Below are 20419 nucleotides of genomic sequence, written 5' to 3'. Positions count from 1 at the left end.
TGATATATTTTATGCATTTTTTTTCTTTTCTATATGTGATTTGTAAAAAAAAATTGTTTTCTTAAGTTTTTTAATAAAATCATCTTTTTTTATCAGCCTCAGAGTCTCCAAAGCAGGGGGGATGTCATCAAGTGCCACCAATCACGCACTTCGATGTTCATCGCCCTTCCTTCTGGAACATATAATTAAATTTAATTGGTTGAGAAATGAAAAGGTTTCATATAAAAGTTAATTTATCTTTAATATGGGACATTTTCGGATCTCAAGTCAGTTGTGATAGTAGTGTCTAACTCATGGTTTTACCCGTGTAGGGTAGCTCCCTAGAGCACTTTGCTCGAAGGGCTCTGTTTCTTTCTAAGACTCTGAATCTAAGTTTTTTTCTTCTTAAAAAGAATGTGTTTTATTTCAACCACCTAATAAAACCACAATGGCATTGTCTCTTCAAGATAATGCCACAATAAGAGCGTACCGGCCAACTACGCAATATAACACCATATTGCGCAATAGTTGGACAAATTAATAAACATGGAAACTTGCACCAAGTTGCAATCAGTTTTTCATACGTTTATTAATTACACCGGAGACGACATTTTCAAACCTTCGGTTCCGGGATGTGTTTCGATTATCTTCGCTAGTGGCCATTTCCTCGGCGAAGTATCGTCTTTCTTTATTATCACCACTTCTTCTTTTTTTAGGGTTGTGACGGCTTTTTGCCAATTATATACTGTTGTAGATTTGACAAGTAGTCATGTCTCCAACTGTTCCAAAAATTTTTAATAAACCTCCCTAGACCTCCGAAATGTGGCATATACGCTGTTATAACGTGAAAATTCGTTTCTAATGTTGTTACGGTGTCTGTTGGTGATGCCGATTTCATAAGTGTTTATTTCTTCTCGCACTGCTCTTTTCCCGTGCGTGATAAAAAATCTTTTTTTTATGTGTAGTGCAGAGTTTGTTGTAGGCCTTCATGCGACGTTTTTGTATGGCAATGTTGTATTATTACTGTAGCGTGATTAAATAAAACGAGCGGTTCGAATTTATATACATATATTTATTTATAAGTTTACAGTTCGGTAGTATCTTAACGACTAACTCTACTTCTAACACTGTTACCTATATATACTACAGTTACTGTATCGAGAATATTCTGGCGTTGTCCCACCTCTAATTCACCTACGTGACCGGTTATTCTCTCTCGCACTCGATACGCCGCGAACTTTCGAGAGTATTAGAGATGCAATGCAACCGTTACCTGGGCCATGCCAAAAGTATGTTCGTAACACTGCTCCCCTCTTAAATCTGATCGTCCCGATCAGCAACTCCGGTAGGCACAGCATGGCGGAATCTACAGGACTCTCCAGCTCTGCATGAACCCTTTAGAAAGAAATAACAGTCTACTGACTTTGAAGGATACGATCCCATCGGGTTAATGCAACACACAGTAATTCGTACGCCGGTGTCTCGGAAGATAACTTCAAGCATGCTTCTGACAATCTTCCAGTCCAGATTATCTAGTGCATGGCCTATCTTGGGTAAGGCCAAATTCTTGATGTCGTAATTGCACACAATTTTCTTCAAATTAGTTAGAGCACGCCATATATCCTCGTAGCTTGCCCTGTCTGTATAAGACTTCCTGGTCACCATATACAGCAAAGATCGGGAACCATCTTCTAATCTCAGTACTCTTCCAACTTTAGGCTGCTGGTTTTTTAACTCGTCCAAACGACCGAATTTCTTATAAAATACGGATGAGATTCCTTTAGTCATCTCAAGATCTTGGGCAACACAGTGGGCTAGAGAGACGTTATGCGGAACACTAAAAAGATCCCGCTGAACTTCTGTGGTCACGCCGAATCTAGCACTCTTTCTCTCTGCGTAATTTGACATAAATTCATTAAAGCTTGGTCGCCGGTCATCTTTGATCTCATGTTGAAGGGTTCGTGCTTCTTCTGTTTCATTTGAGCCAGCATATGGTGCAAGACGATTTATGTGAACTACTTTTGGTTTACCTTTCGGCAACTTCTTAATTCGGTATATTACGTCATTTATTTTCTTTTTAATTTCATATAGACCTTCCCATTGTCTTTGCAGTTTGGGAGACAAGCCTCGACGACGTTGTGGATTATAAAGCCAAACAAGATCACCTACTTCATAGCTTTCACTCTTGCATCGAGAATCATATTGATCTTTCATTCTGTCGTTGGCTATCTGGATATATTTATTTCCATCATTTGTCTCTGGAAGTGGACCTGCAATGTCGATTGCTACTCTTTCCATAGGACTACCAACATTGTACTGTCTCATGGGTGCCCTCTTTTTACCAGCTGGACCATTACTGGTTGCACACAGTTCACATTTCCGGCACCATCTTCTTACATCATCTTTACAGTTCACCCAATAGAACCATTCTCGAACCTTTTGCAGAGTCTTCGTGATACCAAAGTGTCCACCTGATGCACCGTCATGCAACTGACGCAATACTTCTGACACTTTACTTTTAGGTACAATTAACTGAAGCTTAGTTTCTGTACCATCATCGTTCTCAAAGGTTCTATACAGAAGATCATCTTTCAGCACTAGGCAATTCCATTGGCTCCAGTAACACTTGACTTCTGGACTACATGCACTAATGTCTTGCCAAGAAGGTCTTTCACTTTGACGCATCCAATCCAACACTCTTTTTATACATGGATCATCTGCTTGAGCGTCTTGTAGCTGTTGAGGCTGCCATTGCTCATTAATGACGGTGGTTCGTCTCACGGGGCAAAGTCGTTCTTCTAATTCAAGACAATGATTACGATTTGCACTGTATGGCCGTCTTGACTGAGCATCAGCATTTGAATGACTTTTTCCAGCCCTGTGTTTGATTTGTTCTAGCTTTCTGACTGTTGTATTATTTTCTTGCAATTTACGACGAATGTGACCTACGTCGTTACCATTCCAACATCTGGGTTCACGTCTCTTCGGCATCATGTCACGAACTACTTTCCGTACGATTTCCTCCAGACGTTTCTCGTTTTGTTCGTCGCTCTCTTCAGAGGTTCGTACTCGATAGCTCCGTGAAACTTGACTAGCTGTTTCATGTTCTAAGGCAATAGCGAGCGCTTCATCTAAAACTTTCGGTCTTGCTAGTCGTAAAGCTTTCTGTAGTTCAATGTCTCTTAACCCATTGACGAATGCATCTACAGCAATTTCTTCCAAAATGTTGTCTGGTGCCTCTGGATAGGCCAACAGCGCTATACGAGCAATATTTGCTTCAAATTCTTGCAAACTCTCACTTGCTCGTTGGATTCTACTTCTTATTTGTACTTTGTAGACTGGTTGCAGATGGGCATCTCCGTAACGTTTATCTAGTCGAGTAAACAAGGTCTGGTAACATTTTTCTTGACCCTTAGGAATTGATCTTAGGATATCCGCAGCATCACCTCGTAAAGCAGCAGTCAAGGAAACAGCTTTTTCTTGTTCTGTCCAATGATTGGCTGTCGCAATAGCTTCAAATTGTCTAAGGTATATGGACCAAGAGGACTTTCCATCAAATGGTGGCAATTTGAATCTCATATGATGTGTCATTTCGTTTCTCGGTGATTCTTCTTTCACTACCGGATCTAAGGCTACCGTATTAACTGGTGGTAGCACTTTTGTGTTACTTATCATGGTCTCTAATTGTTTGATCTTCTCTTCTACTTTATCGAATGTTCTTGAGACTTCTTCAAATTTCTCATTGTTTTGAATACATATTTCTTTAATTATTTGTGAAGTCTCGTCGAATCTTCTAAATACATTTTCGAATGTTTCATCGAATGTTTTGGGAACATTCTCTAATTTATTATCATCTCTTTTAGAAGATTCTTCTATCATTTGAGAGACGTTTTCAAATTTCTTATCATTTTTTCTGAAACTCTCTTCGATCTTCATTAAAACTGCTTCTTCTGCTGACTGAAAATGGAATGTCTCTGGGTCATCTCCATTCTTGTTAAGAAAATTCTTCAGTCGTTCTTGGAGGATCTTCTTGGACCCGCTGCAATCTTCATCGCGTTCTTCTAGCTGCTCACGCAACTGTTTTACTGAGAGTTGTACTAGCAGCATCTTTGGTCAGGCACGCGTACTTTTTTAAAATGTTCAAAAGTCTTTTTCAAAAGTCACTGCTGAATTTATTTTTAAATAAATTAACTATCCTCACACCGTGACACCACTGTAGCGTGATTAAATAAAACGAGCGGTTCGAATTTATATACATATATTTATTTATAAGTTTACAGTTCGGTAGTATCTTAACGACTAACTCTACTTCTAACACTGTTACCTATATATACTACAGTTACTGTATCGAGAATATTCTGGCGTTGTCCCACCTCTAATTCACCTACGTGACCGGTTATTCTCTCTCGCACTCGATACGCCGCGAACTTTCGAGAGTATTAGAGATGCAATGCAACCGTTACCTGGGCCATGCCAAAAGTATGTTCGTAACATTACTTTACTTGATTTGCTTTTGTGGGGTATAATTAAGGGATGATTTTCATCATGTGTTAATTCGGAGTTCTAAAGTCTCCCTGTAACCCGTAATATGCCATGCTTATCGACATAGACTATGTTTAATATTTTACTTCTCCCGTTAAGTGTTTTCCACTCTTCAGCGTTTTTATCTCTTCTGCATAGTATAATTTTTGAGCATCCTTTATTAGTCTTTGCAACGTATCCCCAATTCTTGATGGGTGAGTTATTTCGCATTTACCTCTCTTTTTTGCAGTTGTCTGTAAATATAATGTCATGAGATATTACTCCTTGCATTGTATTCAGATTTGAAAATCTTTCGCAAATGTCACTGACTTTTAAGGTTGTATTTGCTATTATTTCTATTTTCTTTTTCTCTTCGTCGGTATTCAATCTCTCTGTTATTGGTCTCTGGTCATTTATATTGAATGGTTTTCGTGCTGCCGGTTTGTGCCCATTCAACGCCGATACAATCAACTTCCAAAAATATTTTAAGTCAGATAATACAGAAACTCACAATAATCCATTCCTCGTAGAAGAAACTATACAAGAAAAAACATTTCAACAAATGTTAGAGACCTACATTGACCCTGTCTTGTTACAAGAATTTAATGCAGAAGACTGAGATACGTGGAACGGAAATATACAACATTTAAGTCTTTTTCAAGTTTGGCACATTTATCGGTCCCAAATTAAGTGACCCTGAAATCTGAACAACAGAAAAAGACCGTTCAGATAACAAGAAGAACAGCATGGATAAATGCAATACAGATAAAGATCCACAACCACATTTTGATACGGATAATAATCCACCATGTTGCAGTTGTTGAACTCGATTTTAATGTTAATAACACAACTACTTTAGAAAACTTACAACAGAGTCTCCTTGAAAAATCGCCAGAAATACATATACCAATTGATGGAAAAATTCCAACTTTATTTAAGAAGGCATTGTTTTCGCCGGACAAACCATGTTCTAAAGAAACGAAAAAAAGAGTCGGTGAAAAGTTGCCTTCTGTTGCAACTTCCACTCAGTGGAAACAATTCAATTTAAAGAAAAAAATGGACAAAGAATTCAAAGAACAGGAAAAGCAAGAGAGAAAACGAAAACGATACGAAAAGAAGATTTTGCAAGAAAAAAAAACAAAACGGAATTACAAGGAAAATTCAGATTTTAATGAACAAAAGATTTTGAATAAAAAAAAACAAAACGAAATTTCAAGGAAAATTCGGATTCTGAAACATCTCTATCTGATGAGCAATTAAATTTGGAATCTGATAGTGGTGATGACATTCCAGCTATTGTTCCAATATTTAACAAATCTTATTTAAAAGAGGGTGACCATGTTATTGTTATTTATGAAGATCAACACTACCCGAGAAAAATAAAAGAAGTAGAAGAAAATAAGGCGTTTGTTAGTGTTATGGTAAACAGCAACTTTAATTCGTGGAAATGGCCAAAAAAGAGGATGCGATATGGTATGATCATACTGATATTGTGAAGAAGATCAACGAACCAGCAAGTTTAAATAATTGTGGAATGTACAGAGTTCCAGAAATAATAAAGTTTTCCTGTTTTAATTAGATATTTGAAAAAATAAGTAAATTTTTTTTATTTAAATACCTTTTTTGATATGTCAGGTATTGGGTATTTTTTTGGATTCTGCAAAATTTGCAATACCAGGTATTGGGGACAAAACATGTATTTAAAAATAAATTTTTTGGCAATTTTTATTTAAATCAAATCTCCTTTCACATGTACAATAAATAATAAACTTAACTATACATTTTGCTTAAGAGAACAAAAAAATCTGAGTAAAATTAATGTTTTAATATCAGAAAATGTTTCTTTCTGGCCTTAGAGTGTCAGATACTGGTGCCTCTACCTTATAGTTTTATTTTTTTTATAATTTTAGTATATTTTACTCTAATTAATATATTGATCTAGAATTTTATCTATTGATCTAGAATTTTCTTCTAATTTTCTTTAATTTTATTCTAATTTTATTCTGTTACTTTAATTTAATTTTATTTTACTCTAATTTTATTTTATTTTATTCTAACTTTGTACAATTTTACTCTTATTTTATTTTATTTTACTTTAATTTTATTCTATTTCAGGCTTACTAACTATTAGTTCACTCCAATTTTATTCAATTGTACCAGAATTCTATTTTATTTTACTCCTATTTTATTCTATTTTACTCTATTTTATTCTATTTTACTTAAATTTTATTCTATTTTACCATAATTTTATTCTATTTTAAACAAATTTTATTTTATTTTACTCTAGCATTATTCTATTTTACTTTAATTTTATTCTATTCTACTTTAATTTTATTTCATTTTACTATGATATAATTTTATTTTCCTCTAAGTTTATTTTATTTTAATTAATTAAACAGTTACTGACTTATCGCTGTAATTAAAATCTACCTAAAAACATGAATATTTGTTGTCTCCCTTTAAGAAAAGGTAACTTTTCAACGTTGTTTATCAACTTTGTTGGTCTGTTTGGTGTCTAAGATATATCTTATACGTGTACAATCATCGAAGAGATTAGTTATACTACGGTTAAAAATCATCACCAATATTTTCACTATTATCTATATTATTTCAGAATATCCACAAGGACAGCATACTTAAATCAACAAGTAATTGTCTCATGTCTATTGACCGCAATATCTACAAAGAAATTTCGTGTCAAGAGAGTTACTTACTTCAACCCTTCTCCAACTACGACCAAGGCGCTATTACAACGGTCACCCAAAATCTTGTTCTTATACACGAAAATTCAGTACCAGCAGTGGATGAAAATGAAATAACAAGAAGAGTTTCATTAACTTTTGAAAACATTATCTCTACAAAACCTACGACCAATCATATAGAACAATCAACGCAGGCACTGAAATTGCTTTGTGAGTTGGATGCAATGGCAGATAGGATGGAGCTTGCTAATTTGTTCAGCAAATTTATTTATAGCTTAAGATTACTCTCTCATTCTGGCCTGGAAGAACTACAGAACGAAGCGGGCAATATTTGTTCCAAAGGAAAGTAAGTAAGGCATTACTGAATATATCATTTTTGGTGTATAACAAGCCATTGAAATAAAATGTAATTAAAGCAGGCCTTGGAATAATCCTCCCTTTTTAAAAATAGTTAGTCACTTCCACATAAGAAATTCATAATACATGTAAACAATTATATATAACCTAACTTGTATATACCGGATTATTTGATCTGTTAACAACACAATTCTAAAGAAAATTAAATAAAACGGGCTTAAACCCTTTTGCTTATATTGTTATATATTCTATCAGTAATGAAATAAAATTTATAAATTACGTCATTCAAAATTAAACCACAATTGTTATGTCATACACACATATGTCATTTAAATAGTAAATCCAAAACTTCCGTCGATTGCAACATGCAATCACCAAGCGCTTCCGCTTACGAAGTCGAAAGCCTTCCACCCCTTTCCCCCGATCCACCAACGGATTCAGAGCTATAATGTCCTTAGATGATACGGCTTTTGACTCCGCCCCCTGCAGTCCAGAGCCCACATCTGAATCGGAGGCAGATGCGGGCGAACAACAATACCCTGACGTCACGGAATCTTTCGTAAAGCGTCAACAAGACAATAAAACCGAACCGCTAACGGTAATTTATTCCGGATTACAGGCCTCTCAGGCAACAGAAACAAATTTTAACACAAGTAGAAATGAAAAACAGACCCCTCAGGTACTAGAAAATAACTATAACATTAAAATAAATTCCCTTCAGGATAACGAAATATTTATAACTCCGATTGTAAACACTTTGACTAACTTAAAAGAAAATGTAACGTACCAAGCAATTATAAATGTCCCTCAGGCACTTAATTTTGTAGAGAAAATTAACCATAATGACAATCTAGGAACTGCTCAGGACGCCGTAGATGAGTTTGTTACAAATAAGCAAAGAAACAAAAGGCAGCACGCTATAAGAGATATCTACTCCGAGGAAGGAAAAACCAAAAAATCGAAAGAAATGGAAGATAATGCAATGGCACAGTCGATTAAAACGCTAACAAAAGAAATAGAACAACTAAGAAAAGAAATACAATATCTCCACACATCCTACGGAGACCAAATACGGGGATTAAGTGGTCAGATAAATCAGTTACAAAAAACCATTGACTTCAAAGACAAACAAAATAGCGAATTAACAACGCAGATACTAAAAATATCTAGTGACATAAACTCCAAACACGATAAAAAACAGCCAAGCCAAAAGCAAACAGCCACCCGTAGTGAGGAGCCTGAAGACCAGGGAAAAGACTCTGAAATAGAGACAATAATGGACATAGAAGAAAACCAACCAAGCTCAGATTGGAAAATACAACAAAACAGAAAATCAAAAAAGGCGAAAAAAGCCGATAAACCTGTCGAAAAGACAGACGAAACCGTAAAAACAAAAACAGTGAAGAACAACAGCACTAAAAAAGTAGAAAAAACTGACAAAGTCACTCCAAAAAACAACTGTGAACCAGCAGAAATAACAAAAGAAAATAAGTCAACTGAAACAGGGACAAAACCAAAACCAAAGCCCAAAAAAATCGAAAAGCCGGAAACTGTTTCTGAAACAGAAACAGTACAAGAGACTGAAATACCAAAAAAAGCAGAGCCTAAACCTCCAGCTATAATCCTTAAGTCTGTGGATTACAGCCAGCAAATCTTGAAAGTAGCAGCAAACAGAGGTATCGGTTCCTCAAACAAATTTGCGAAATCAGGAAGAAGCATTATTATGCAAACGAAGGATAGAGTTAACTACCTGAAAATGGTCAAAATTCTGGAAGAATTTGACGAAGAACTAAAAAGAAAAGAAAATAAAAATATAGAATACATCGCGTATCCTATAGACCTGGAAAGGACAAAAAGGGTAGTGCTTAGAGGTTTAGGAGCCAAAACTGACGTCGAAACCATCCACCAAGCATTGGAGGATCAAGACATAGACGTCATAAGAGTGACTAGCATGATCTCGAAAAGAGACAAAAAGCCAATGCCGATGTTCTACGTCACGATCAAAGAATCAGATGACCAGAAAATAAAGAACATAAACAACCTATGTTACATGAAAGTGTACATAGAAGACGAGTAAAAAAACAAAAAAGAGATCATGCAGTGCTACAACTGCCAGGGTTTCTTCCACGGTTCGAAGGCTTGTCACTGCGGTTGGAAATGTGTAAAATGTGGAGAAAACCACAAGTCAGGAGACTGCGAAAAGGATAGAAACACTCCCCCAAAGTGCGCTAATTGCAACGAGGCTCACACGGCAAACTACAGAGGGTGCAAAAAAGTACCTAAAAGAAAGCCAACACAACAACAACAGGCAACAAATAGGAATACACAAAGTATTCCTACAAAACAAAACGTAAGTTACGCCCAAATGGCCAAAAAGAACAATAATGTGGAACAGGAGGCAAATATAAACACAAACGTGCTGAATGAAAAACTAATTGCTACCTTCCAGGAGCAAATAAACCACGTCTCAACAATGTTTGAGAAATTAACAACCGTTATGAGCGCCTTGAGCAGTTTCGGGACAAACCAATAATGCCAGTACAATTGGACGATCTACAAATAGGATCATGGAATTCTGGCGGATTGAGACAAAAAATTAACGATCTGGATGAGTTTACCAACAGACTCAATCTAGACGTTGTAGCCTTACAAGAGACTCATCTTACGGAAAGGGTGAAAACCAAATTTCCGGGTTACAGCGTCTACAGGAATGACCATAGATCACGTTCTGGAGGCACGGCCATTATGGTGAAAAAAGGAATAGAACACTAATCAATACCTACACCAGGTGGTCTGGTCACTATGGAAGCCACCATAGTTCGGATCATTACGGCCAACGACACGCTGAAGATTGTCTCAGCTTATGTCCGACCGAATGAACCGATCCAGGGCGAGGATCTGGACGCCATTCTTGATACAGAAGAACCAACCGTCATAATTGGTGACCTAAATGCGAGATCGCCCAATTGGTTTGACAGAACTAGTAATAGAAACGGGAGACTCTTGTGTGAATATCTGGAAAACCAAATAAATACAGTTGTCACAGGTCCTATGGAGCCCACATGCTTCCATGGAGGGGACAGACTACCTACCTATTTGGACATTGCAATTCTTCACAACGTGGGACAACAACACGATATAATTTCACTCAATGAAGGAGACTCCAACCACAACCTAATCGTGCTAACTGTAGGCGCCGTAGAAACAAACTACGTGCAGCCATACAAGAAAAAGAGGACAAGCTGGCCCAACTTCAAACGTATCGTCTCTGAAACAATAGGAATAGTTCCTGACATCAACAACAAACGGGAACTAGAAGAGTATGTGTTGAAATTCGAAAGAACCATACAAAATGCGCTGGAAACCAGCACAAAAGAAGAAACCTCAACAACACCCAGAGGAAGGTTCAGAGACATCAGCAACGAATTAAAAACTCTTATAAGAGAGAAAAACAGACAGCGAAGAAGGGCAAACAGGACTAGGAACATAGAAGATAAAAGAATTGCCAATGAACTAAATAGGGAGGTTAAAAAACAGCTGGAAATCCACAGAAATAACAGCTGGGACGACTTCATCCAACAGCTAGACCCTAATAAATCAGGTTTCTGGAAGCTTTCTAAAGTCTTGCGAAAGGATAAAAAGCCAATACCCACCTTACATGGGGAAAACGGCCTAGTTTATTCTGAACAAGACAAAGCGGAGGTCATGAAAGATACACTAGAAAGAGGATGCAGAAACAACTACCATCCCGATGAAGATCCAGACTTCGAAGACGAAGTAGAAAGAAGGAGCAGACGTCTAAAGAGAAGTAGAGGCGACATAGCTCTCAGGCATACCACCCCCGAGGAAATCCAGCAGTTTATCAAAATGACCAACGCTAAGAAGGCTCCAGGCCCAGATAACATCACAAACAGGGCCTTAAAAAATCTGCCACTGAAAGCAATCGTTCATCTAACGAACATAATCAATCATATCATAAGATTAAGATACTTTCCTGACAGGTGGAAGGAGGCCCATGTTATAATGATAGAGAAACCGGGTAAAGACGGAACTTTTCCACAGAACTACCGACCCATTAGCCTACTATCATCAGTAAGCAAAATTGCTGAGCGAGTCATCTTGGCAAGATTAAGAGAAGAATCTGAGGCAACGGATGCAATCCCTGAAGCGCAGTTTGGATTTAGGAGCAATCACTCCTGCGAACTGCAAATACTAAGATTGACAGAGTACATCACTAAGGGGTATAATGAAAGAAAATATACAGCAACCGCCTTCTTAGATGTCAGTAAAGCCTTTGACAGAGTATGGCACGACGGATTGCTGTATAAAATGAACGAAATGGGGTACAGTGAAGCGATGACATGTCTCCTCTCTTCGTACCTAGCCAACAGAAGATTCAGAGTTCGAATAGGGCCCACCCTATCCGAAGTCGGAATCATGGAGGCTGGAGTGCCACAGGGAGCCGTGCTGTCGCCTTACCTGTACACCATATACACTTCAGATACCCCTGGTGGTGATCAACATACTATGCTCAGCCTTTACGCCGATGACACTGCTATAGCTGCTAGCAGCATAAATCCTGATCTGGCCACTAGATACTTGCAAACGGCACTAGACCATTTGCAATCTTGGTGTGTTACGTGGAAAATTGCCGTCAACCCGGACAAAACTGAGGCAGTCATGTACAAAAGACGGCACGGAATCCCCAACAGGGAACTATCTATCTTCGATACTCCGGTCGAATGGCAAGACGACGCCAAATATCTCGGAGTAACGCTAGATAAACGTCTCACCTTTACTAAACACATAAACAGAACAGTTCAAAAGGCAAAAATCCTTAAAAGTCAACTCTCCTCGCTTATAGGGAGGAAAAGTAATCTGAGGTTCAAAACGAAAATAAGAATGGCAAATGCCATCATTCTGCCAACCCTCACATACGCCTCAGCAGCGTGGGGGCATGCATGTGAAACAAACAGAAAGAAAATCCAAACTGTACAGAACTACATGATCAGAGAGGCTCTTAAAATTCCTAAATATGTGCCACTAAGGTACGTATATAGGGATTCGCAGCAAAAGAGCGTCCTGAACATGATGGTCGAACATGCATATGAGCTTTTTGAAAACCTCAGAAACCATCCAAACCGTTCGCTAAGAGAGTTGACAAACTACGATCCTAATATAAGGACAGTACATAGACGGCCAAAACAACAGCTGGCTGGATACAGGGGAAACCCTAATTGAACGTAAAGAATGATATTCACATGAGAAGCCCTAATCTATGGCTTAGCAGATTTGGCCCATAAAAACACAAAAATACAAAAAAAATCAAAAAACAAAAAAGAGCTTAGCTCACCAAAAAAAAAAACCCTAAATCCCAGCCCAATCCCCCAAATTTTTCTTTTATGTTTCCCTGTTAAACCCCTACCCCTATTATTATTTCACCCAAAAACCCACTAACAAAAATCTGTATAGGCCAATAAAGTAAAATCAATAAACAGGACAAAATCCTAATAAGTAAAGCCACAAGGCTGAGGCCCCTCAGGCACGCCCCTAAGGAAAAAGACCCTTCAGGAATAGCCCTTCAGGACTAAGTTGCCACAGGCAACTCGCGAAAACTGAGCATCGAGGTCGTGTGCGACAAGCACGGGCTCGATGGCCAGGCCTATCGATCGCCCAGTCGGCAAGGAGACCAAAACTTGTTTTGCCAAATTGACGACTGTGTGACCGAGCACACAACAACCGAACAGGGGGCCGACAGTTTGCTGTCGACCCCCTGATCGGACACACATTTTTTTAGGGTCACAGAGCCCAAAGTAAAGCCATAGTAAACTCAGTAAAGTAAATAGGGAGAAAAGCTACACTAAGCTACCCCTACAGATAGGTGGCCTAACCACAAGTCATGGAAAACGGAGGGTGTTTCTTTTCCCAAATCGCCCGACGTAACAGTTCAAGCCTCCTCTGCGTATGTCAGACGTAGAGGAGGGGTGGTGGAAAAACCTGGGGGTCAGATAGGTACCGAGCCAAAATGACTTGCTCTTTTGGAACGAGACCGGTCTGATCTTCGGACATGGGGGTCCACTGTCTAGCAGTGGTACACTCATGTTCCATAGGGGTTGGGATGAACTCATGTGTGTGTGTGTGTGTGTTATGTCATACAGCGTGGTCACTAGGCTATCACCGAGCCGTCTATTTACGTGATTCCATGGCCCATCTCGATTAACATTTTTTTTCGATGGTTCTATACATTAAATTATAGTCTTACTATTTTATTTCGACATAAAATTAAGTTTCTATTTTTCAATCAGTAGATTTATATGTATATTCATATTACAATTTTTAAAAAGTTCTTTGTATCTATAATGAGAGGTTTAAAATTTAGGCTACTATAATTAATCAACAATGGCAAACAACCTTTCATTAGTATTTGCAGCGTATTGAATCTACATCATCAGTAAATGCGAACTTTGCTCCTCGAGCAGATATGTCGAGCTTTTCCTTCCTATTCTAAATTGTGCAAAGGAATTATTTACACACATTCACGTTACCGTATTCAGTTTCTTAAGTATACACATCTCAACAAATGGGTTCCATAGTTCCAAACGATTAATTTAATCATAAGCTTATTTTTATATATTATATACACCAAAACGCAAGCCCCTTATCCTTCCATTTTGCTCATGTATAAGTCGGTCTGATACACCAGCGTATTCTAGTCTAAGTAGCAGATCTATTTAGATTTTAACTAGTACGTTAGTCTTTTTGTATTTTGGTTAGGATTTGAATAATTGTTCACAGTGAAGTAAATGCGATTCGTCCACTTGGGGCGCTTGGTTATCTGACAGACTAAGTCTGTGTTCAATAAATTATATTACATGTGGAACTAGATTTTATTTTCCATAGAAATCAACGTTTCGGCAGGAAATCCTTGCCTTTCTTAAGATTCTAAAATGCACAAGATTAAGAACAAACAGTTATTGTAAAATATCTATATATATATATATATATATATATATATATATATATATATATATATATATATATATATATATAAATATGTTGGAAATATCAGGTATGTGGTCTATATTAAATAAAAAATCTTTGTTTTTTCTAAAGCTCAATATTTCGCCATTTATTTGATGGCTTCATCGGGAGTAACTGTAAAAAACAAACATTTCAAAACACTGACGTACACTTAGATTTACAATACTTACAGAAATTAAAAGATTATACACATAAATAAAATTAATACTAAAATAACATTATTGTTGATGACACTGTACATTTAATAAAATGCATGTTAAAATTTAAAATATCTTTGAGCACGTTCGTTAACAATCAATAGGATGGAACAAGTAAAAATTATTTCAAAATGCAAAAAATAACAATGTAAGAAAACATTAGAGGAATAGTATTTCTTTAATTAATCATTAAGGTTTATTCATTAACATTCATTAGTCATTAGTCATTAACCTTAATGATTAATTAAAGAAACACTATTCCTCTAATGTTTTCTTACATTGTTATTTTTTGCATTTTGAAATAATTTTTACTTGTTCCATCCTATTGATTGTTAACGAACGTGCTCAAAGATATTTTAAATTTTAACATGCATTTTATTAAATGTACAGTGTCATCAACAATAATGTTATTTTAGTATTAATTTTATTTATGTGTATAATCTTTTAATTTCTGTAAGTATTGTAAATCTAAGTGTACGTCAGTGTTTTGAAATGTTTGTTTTTTACAGTTACTCCCGATGAAGCGATCAAATAAATGGCGAAATATTGAGCTTTAGAAAAAACAAAGATTTTTTATTTAATATAGACCACATACCTGATATTTCCAACATATTTATAAAGTGTTTTTTGGTCGAAATAATCACGTTAAATATATATATATATATATATATATATATATATATATATATATATATATATATATATATATATAAAACTTACCAAAACGTAAAACGGGACACTGACATTAATGAAGTGACAAATAAAAGTTGACATGAGATATATACGTTAAATAGATTACGTTTTGGTAAGATATATATATATATATATATATATATATATATATATATATATATATATATATATATATATATATAAATATATATATATATATATATATTACAATAACTGTTTGTTCTTAATCTTGTAGTTATAGTTAGTTATTAGTTAGTCTTGTAAGTTATAGAGCGACGCCTATGGGTTTATTCAGGCCATGGACTTAGGAGTGCTGACATGGTCAAAGACATTGAACTTAGGAGTTCTGACGCTATGTTTCGTAATATTGTATATTGAATTGTATAATTGAAACTGTATATGTTTTATTTTAACTAATATTTTATTCAATTTAGAATCTGATTTTATTGTAATTAGTCGTTTTAGCTCTAATAAATTCTTTTTTTTAAAAAGGACTTTTGGCATTCCCAAATTTGAGTGGCGCAGTCAGTAGCTAGGTCAAACGGGTTTAACGAATATAAATTAGGTTCGTTTCAATGATTTATTGACCTTAATTCGGAAGTGTTATATTCCTGTGGGTGGATTGAGTAGCCCTTTATAACAGGAATCGTGTTAAGTGGACTTTTCGAGTGAATATTGAAGATACCTGCCTAGTCAAACCTTCTGAGGGAACCAGCTTACATGGAGTGGACAATATTTCTCTGGTAAGTGCTTATGTCGTATAGAGAGCCTAAAATTCTAATAAATTCTGATTCATCAGACTCAGATTCTGACTCAAAACTCCCTATTAAAGATAATTTTTGTTCTAATTCCTCCTTAATAAATAATCGTACTTCTAATTTAAATTTTTACTTAAAAAATAAAATAAAAATGGCAATCCCACAGTTAAAAAAGGAATATCTTGACATGATTCCAGTTTTCCTCGGAGCAAATACATTACTTCCTAGATTCGTGGAAATCTGTGAAAAATTGATTATTAAATTTTATAATACAGTTGATTCAGATGATTTTCAGAATGAATACCTTATGTCTAGCATATTAGCAAAAGTAAAAGGTGAAGCTGCTATTAACATTTCAGCATGTGTCGTTAGGAACTGGCAAGATCTTAAAGATGCCTTGCTAAATACATACGCTGATAAAAGAGATATTTATACTCTTAGTATAGAAATTTCAGAATTAAAGCAAAATAATGAAACTCCCTTTGAATTCTTCAATAAAGTCCAACATCTTTTGAATTTACAAATATCTTTGATTACTACACGTTTTAATGACCAAGAATTATTAATTTTATCAAACTATTTTAGGAACTTAGCCCTACGAGTATTATTACGTGGTCTAAAAGAACCACTTGGCACCTTCATGCGAACTAAAAACCCTAAGATTTAAATTCTGCACTAAGTATTTTAAGTAACGATTTTCAAATTTATTTAAATGAAAATAATTCTTCACAATCTAGGCAAACAAAGCCAAATTTTCAAAATAATCGTAATCCAAGACCAAATCTTAACTTTCAACAAAAATTTCCCCAAACGAACAGATCCTTTACATTCAATGAACCTCGACAAAGAATTCAAGCCCCACCTATAACAAACTCCACACAATTTCAACAAACAAGACAACCATTAGCATCAACCTCTTTTTTAAATAATAACAGAGGAACTAATATTTTTACAAATAACAGAAGTAGTAATGTCTTTAAATCAAACCCAAATCAAAGATTTCAAGCCCCAACTCCAATGAGTACCACTAGTCAAAATACTTTTAGACCAACAAATTTTGGAAATCAAAGACGCTTCAATAATACATTTTCAAGTCAACCACAAAATATCATAGCTGAGGAGCTACATAATATTGGCGACACTGAGGAAGTTGAATTAACTAATGAGAATCATTTTTTAGAGAACAAAGCCTCGGAAAATCCATAATTACTCAAGTTGAACTTTTAAATCTGATAAATAACGAAAGTGAATTGCCGTACATTGTATTTCCTGAGCATAATCTTAAAGTACTAATAGACACTGGGAGCACAAAATCGTCTGTAACCCCAGAAGTCGCTGAAAAATATTTTAAAAATTCAATTTTTCGTAAACCCTTTCAAATTTCAACAGCACTTGGAGCAAAACAGGAAAATTACTGTACTGAAATTCCCTTATCGAAAATTTTTAATACCAAAAATAAATTAAATTTAAGTTATTGCGTTTTTAAATTCCATGATTATTTTCACTGCTTATTAGGCCTCGATAATTTAAAAAAATTAAATGCAAAAATTGATTTGGCCAATAATGTTTTAATTACTTCGCAGAGTAAGATCAAATTAAATTATTATAAAGCCGGGAATAGTGGAAACACGAATTGTATAGTAGTGCCGCCACGAACCGAGCAAGTTATCAGTTTAAATGTTGAAAATATAAAAAATGGCGATGTAATTATACCATATACACAAATCGGTAAATTAGAAATTCCGGAATGCCTTACGACGGTAGAAAACAATAAGGCTATTTGCACGATTTTTAATTCTTCTGAATCTTATTTTAAATTGGATGTAACTTCCCCAATCATGGTGGAAAAGTTTGCTGAATACGAACAAATTTTAAATCCAAATCCAAAAAATATTGTTGAATATATGGAAACACTTAATGAACAAGCTCAACAAAATCTTAATAATGAACCAGATACAGAATCGCTGATTGTTGAAATAGATGAAGATTATAGACAAGAAGAAAATCCTGATGACGGTGAGACGATACACACCAATGTAGAAAATCCTACCTCCGGAATTCCTATTTCCGAGAACCCTGTAAACACGGGAATTAATCAAATTTTTATTTCTGAAGTTAATTTTAATCCTGCTAGTCCCACTATAATCAAATTATTTGATAAAAGACAAAGAATTCGTGTCCAGTTCTCAAAAAACAATTTTGAGCGTGATGTTATTGATTTTATTAAAGAATATACCATACCCAAAATAAAATATTATCACCTTTATTTTTAAGACCCAGTATATGAGAAATTTAGCGTTATTATCCAAAAATACTTTAAAAATTCTCAAATATCATTTATTAATTGCACTAAGAAACTTATCGATGTTCCTATAAACCAAATTAAAGAAATAATTCAAAACTATCATGAAGGCAAGCAAAATCATAGAGGTTTAGATGAAACAGATAACCGAATTAAATCATTATATTATTGGCCCAATCAACGAGCTTCTATACAAACTTATATTAATGAATGCGAAATATACCAAATAACAAAATATGATAGGAATCCCATAAAGCCAGTATTTAGCATTTCTCCTACAGCAATTAAGCCATTTCAGATTTTACATTTAGATTCCATAACTCTTGAAAATACCAAATTTCTAACGATAGTCGATTCTTTCTCTAAATATGCCCAACTTTATAAACTTAATTCTGCTCAAGGTATCAAAGTAGCAAACGCTTTAATTAGATTCTTTACTCACCATAGTATTCCAGAATAAATCATTTCAGACAATGGTACAGAACTAAAAAATTCAGTCAATAAAGACTTATTAGCATTACACAAGGTAAAAATCCACTTTATCTCCTCCCAGCATCCAGAATCAAATGATATAGCTGAAAGATTTCATTCAACTATTATAGAACATATCAGGTTACTAAACAATCAAAATGAGTATAAATCCGACCCAATAGAACAAAAAGTAAACTATGCATTATTAGCTTACAACAGTACTGTCCACGCCGTAACAAAAATGAAACCCCATGAACTAGTTACGGGACATTTAGATACCAACTCCCCATTTAATATTATTATTTCTAATATTAACAAAAAACTTCAGGAAAATAAAGCAAAAGTTATAAATAAAGCAAATGAAACACGCGAGGAATTACCAAAAGAAATTCCTACCGAAGTATTTGTGCGAAACAGACAAATAAAAGGAAAAACTAAAAATAAATATCAAAAAGAAAATATTAAATCCATAAATAAATTTAAGAAAACAGCAAAACTCATTAAGCGGCATAAAAATACTACCTTTCAAATGTAAAACGACCTAAACGGAAAACTTATATTTTTCCAGGTTCGTCACAATCGGACATACAACAGCTGAAATAAAGGACCACACACACAACCCACAACCTAGGCATTCTACCTATAAAATTAGGAACCGCAAAACTCCAAAAATCTAGTCATACATTTGTATATTTTTATAATTTAAAACCACTTGTAACTGAATATGACAACCTGAACAAGCAATTTGAGTATCTTAAAAATAACATTTCTAACAGCGAATTCTTTAGATCAGAGACGTACAACTACGTTAATATTATTCAATATATCAAAAATAGCAAACAAAAAACCTCTTTATTTTACAAAACACAATTACCGTTTGCATTAAAACACGAAAATATTTTAGATTTTGAATCTATTCTGGAAATCACCTGTAAAATAGAGGAAAACCAAATTCAATATTTTCTGACAATTCCTATCGATTTTGAGAACATCTTTGATCTCTACTATTTATTACCTATACCCACACAAATTGAGTCAGAATTTGCAATAATAATACCTAATACAAGATATTTGGTAAACAATAAAAATACAATAATACCTCTCAACGACATTTGCGCCCACGGTAAAAATTTCCAATGTCCAAGCCGTCTACAAAATAACCAAATTAATTTAAAATTTGAAAAAAAAAATCCCACAAACAGAATCACACCCATCATGGAACAAAGAGAAAATTACCACATTCCCATCATTTGGACGATCATATTATATCTTGCCATCGTTGTAATAATGATCTACATTATTTATAAGAAAATAACGATAAAAACAAGAAAAGAAACCAAAAGAAAAGAAGACATAAGAATGTCAAACATACAGGACCCAGACGATTCCACTTCGAAA

General features: G+C 35.0%; 1 protein-coding gene across 1 annotated transcript in view; it reads left to right on the top strand.

Annotated features, from left to right (window-relative positions):
• Window positions 1-20419, top strand: part of LOC140452872 (apolipophorins-like) — a 100967-nt gene that overhangs the window by 24342 nt on the left and 56206 nt on the right. Inside the window, exons 5-6 of the mRNA XM_072547207.1 lie at window positions 5718-5921; window positions 7115-7548. Of these exons, the coding sequence (XP_072403308.1) occupies window positions 5718-5921; window positions 7115-7548 (638 nt within the window). The remainder of the gene's footprint in view (window positions 1-5717; window positions 5922-7114; window positions 7549-20419) is intronic.

Source organism: Diabrotica undecimpunctata, chromosome 11 (genome assembly GCF_040954645.1).
Source record: "Diabrotica undecimpunctata isolate CICGRU chromosome 11, icDiaUnde3, whole genome shotgun sequence".
NCBI classification, from domain to species: domain Eukaryota; kingdom Metazoa; phylum Arthropoda; class Insecta; order Coleoptera; family Chrysomelidae; genus Diabrotica; species Diabrotica undecimpunctata.
This window is presented reverse-complemented; position numbering and strand designations above follow the sequence as displayed.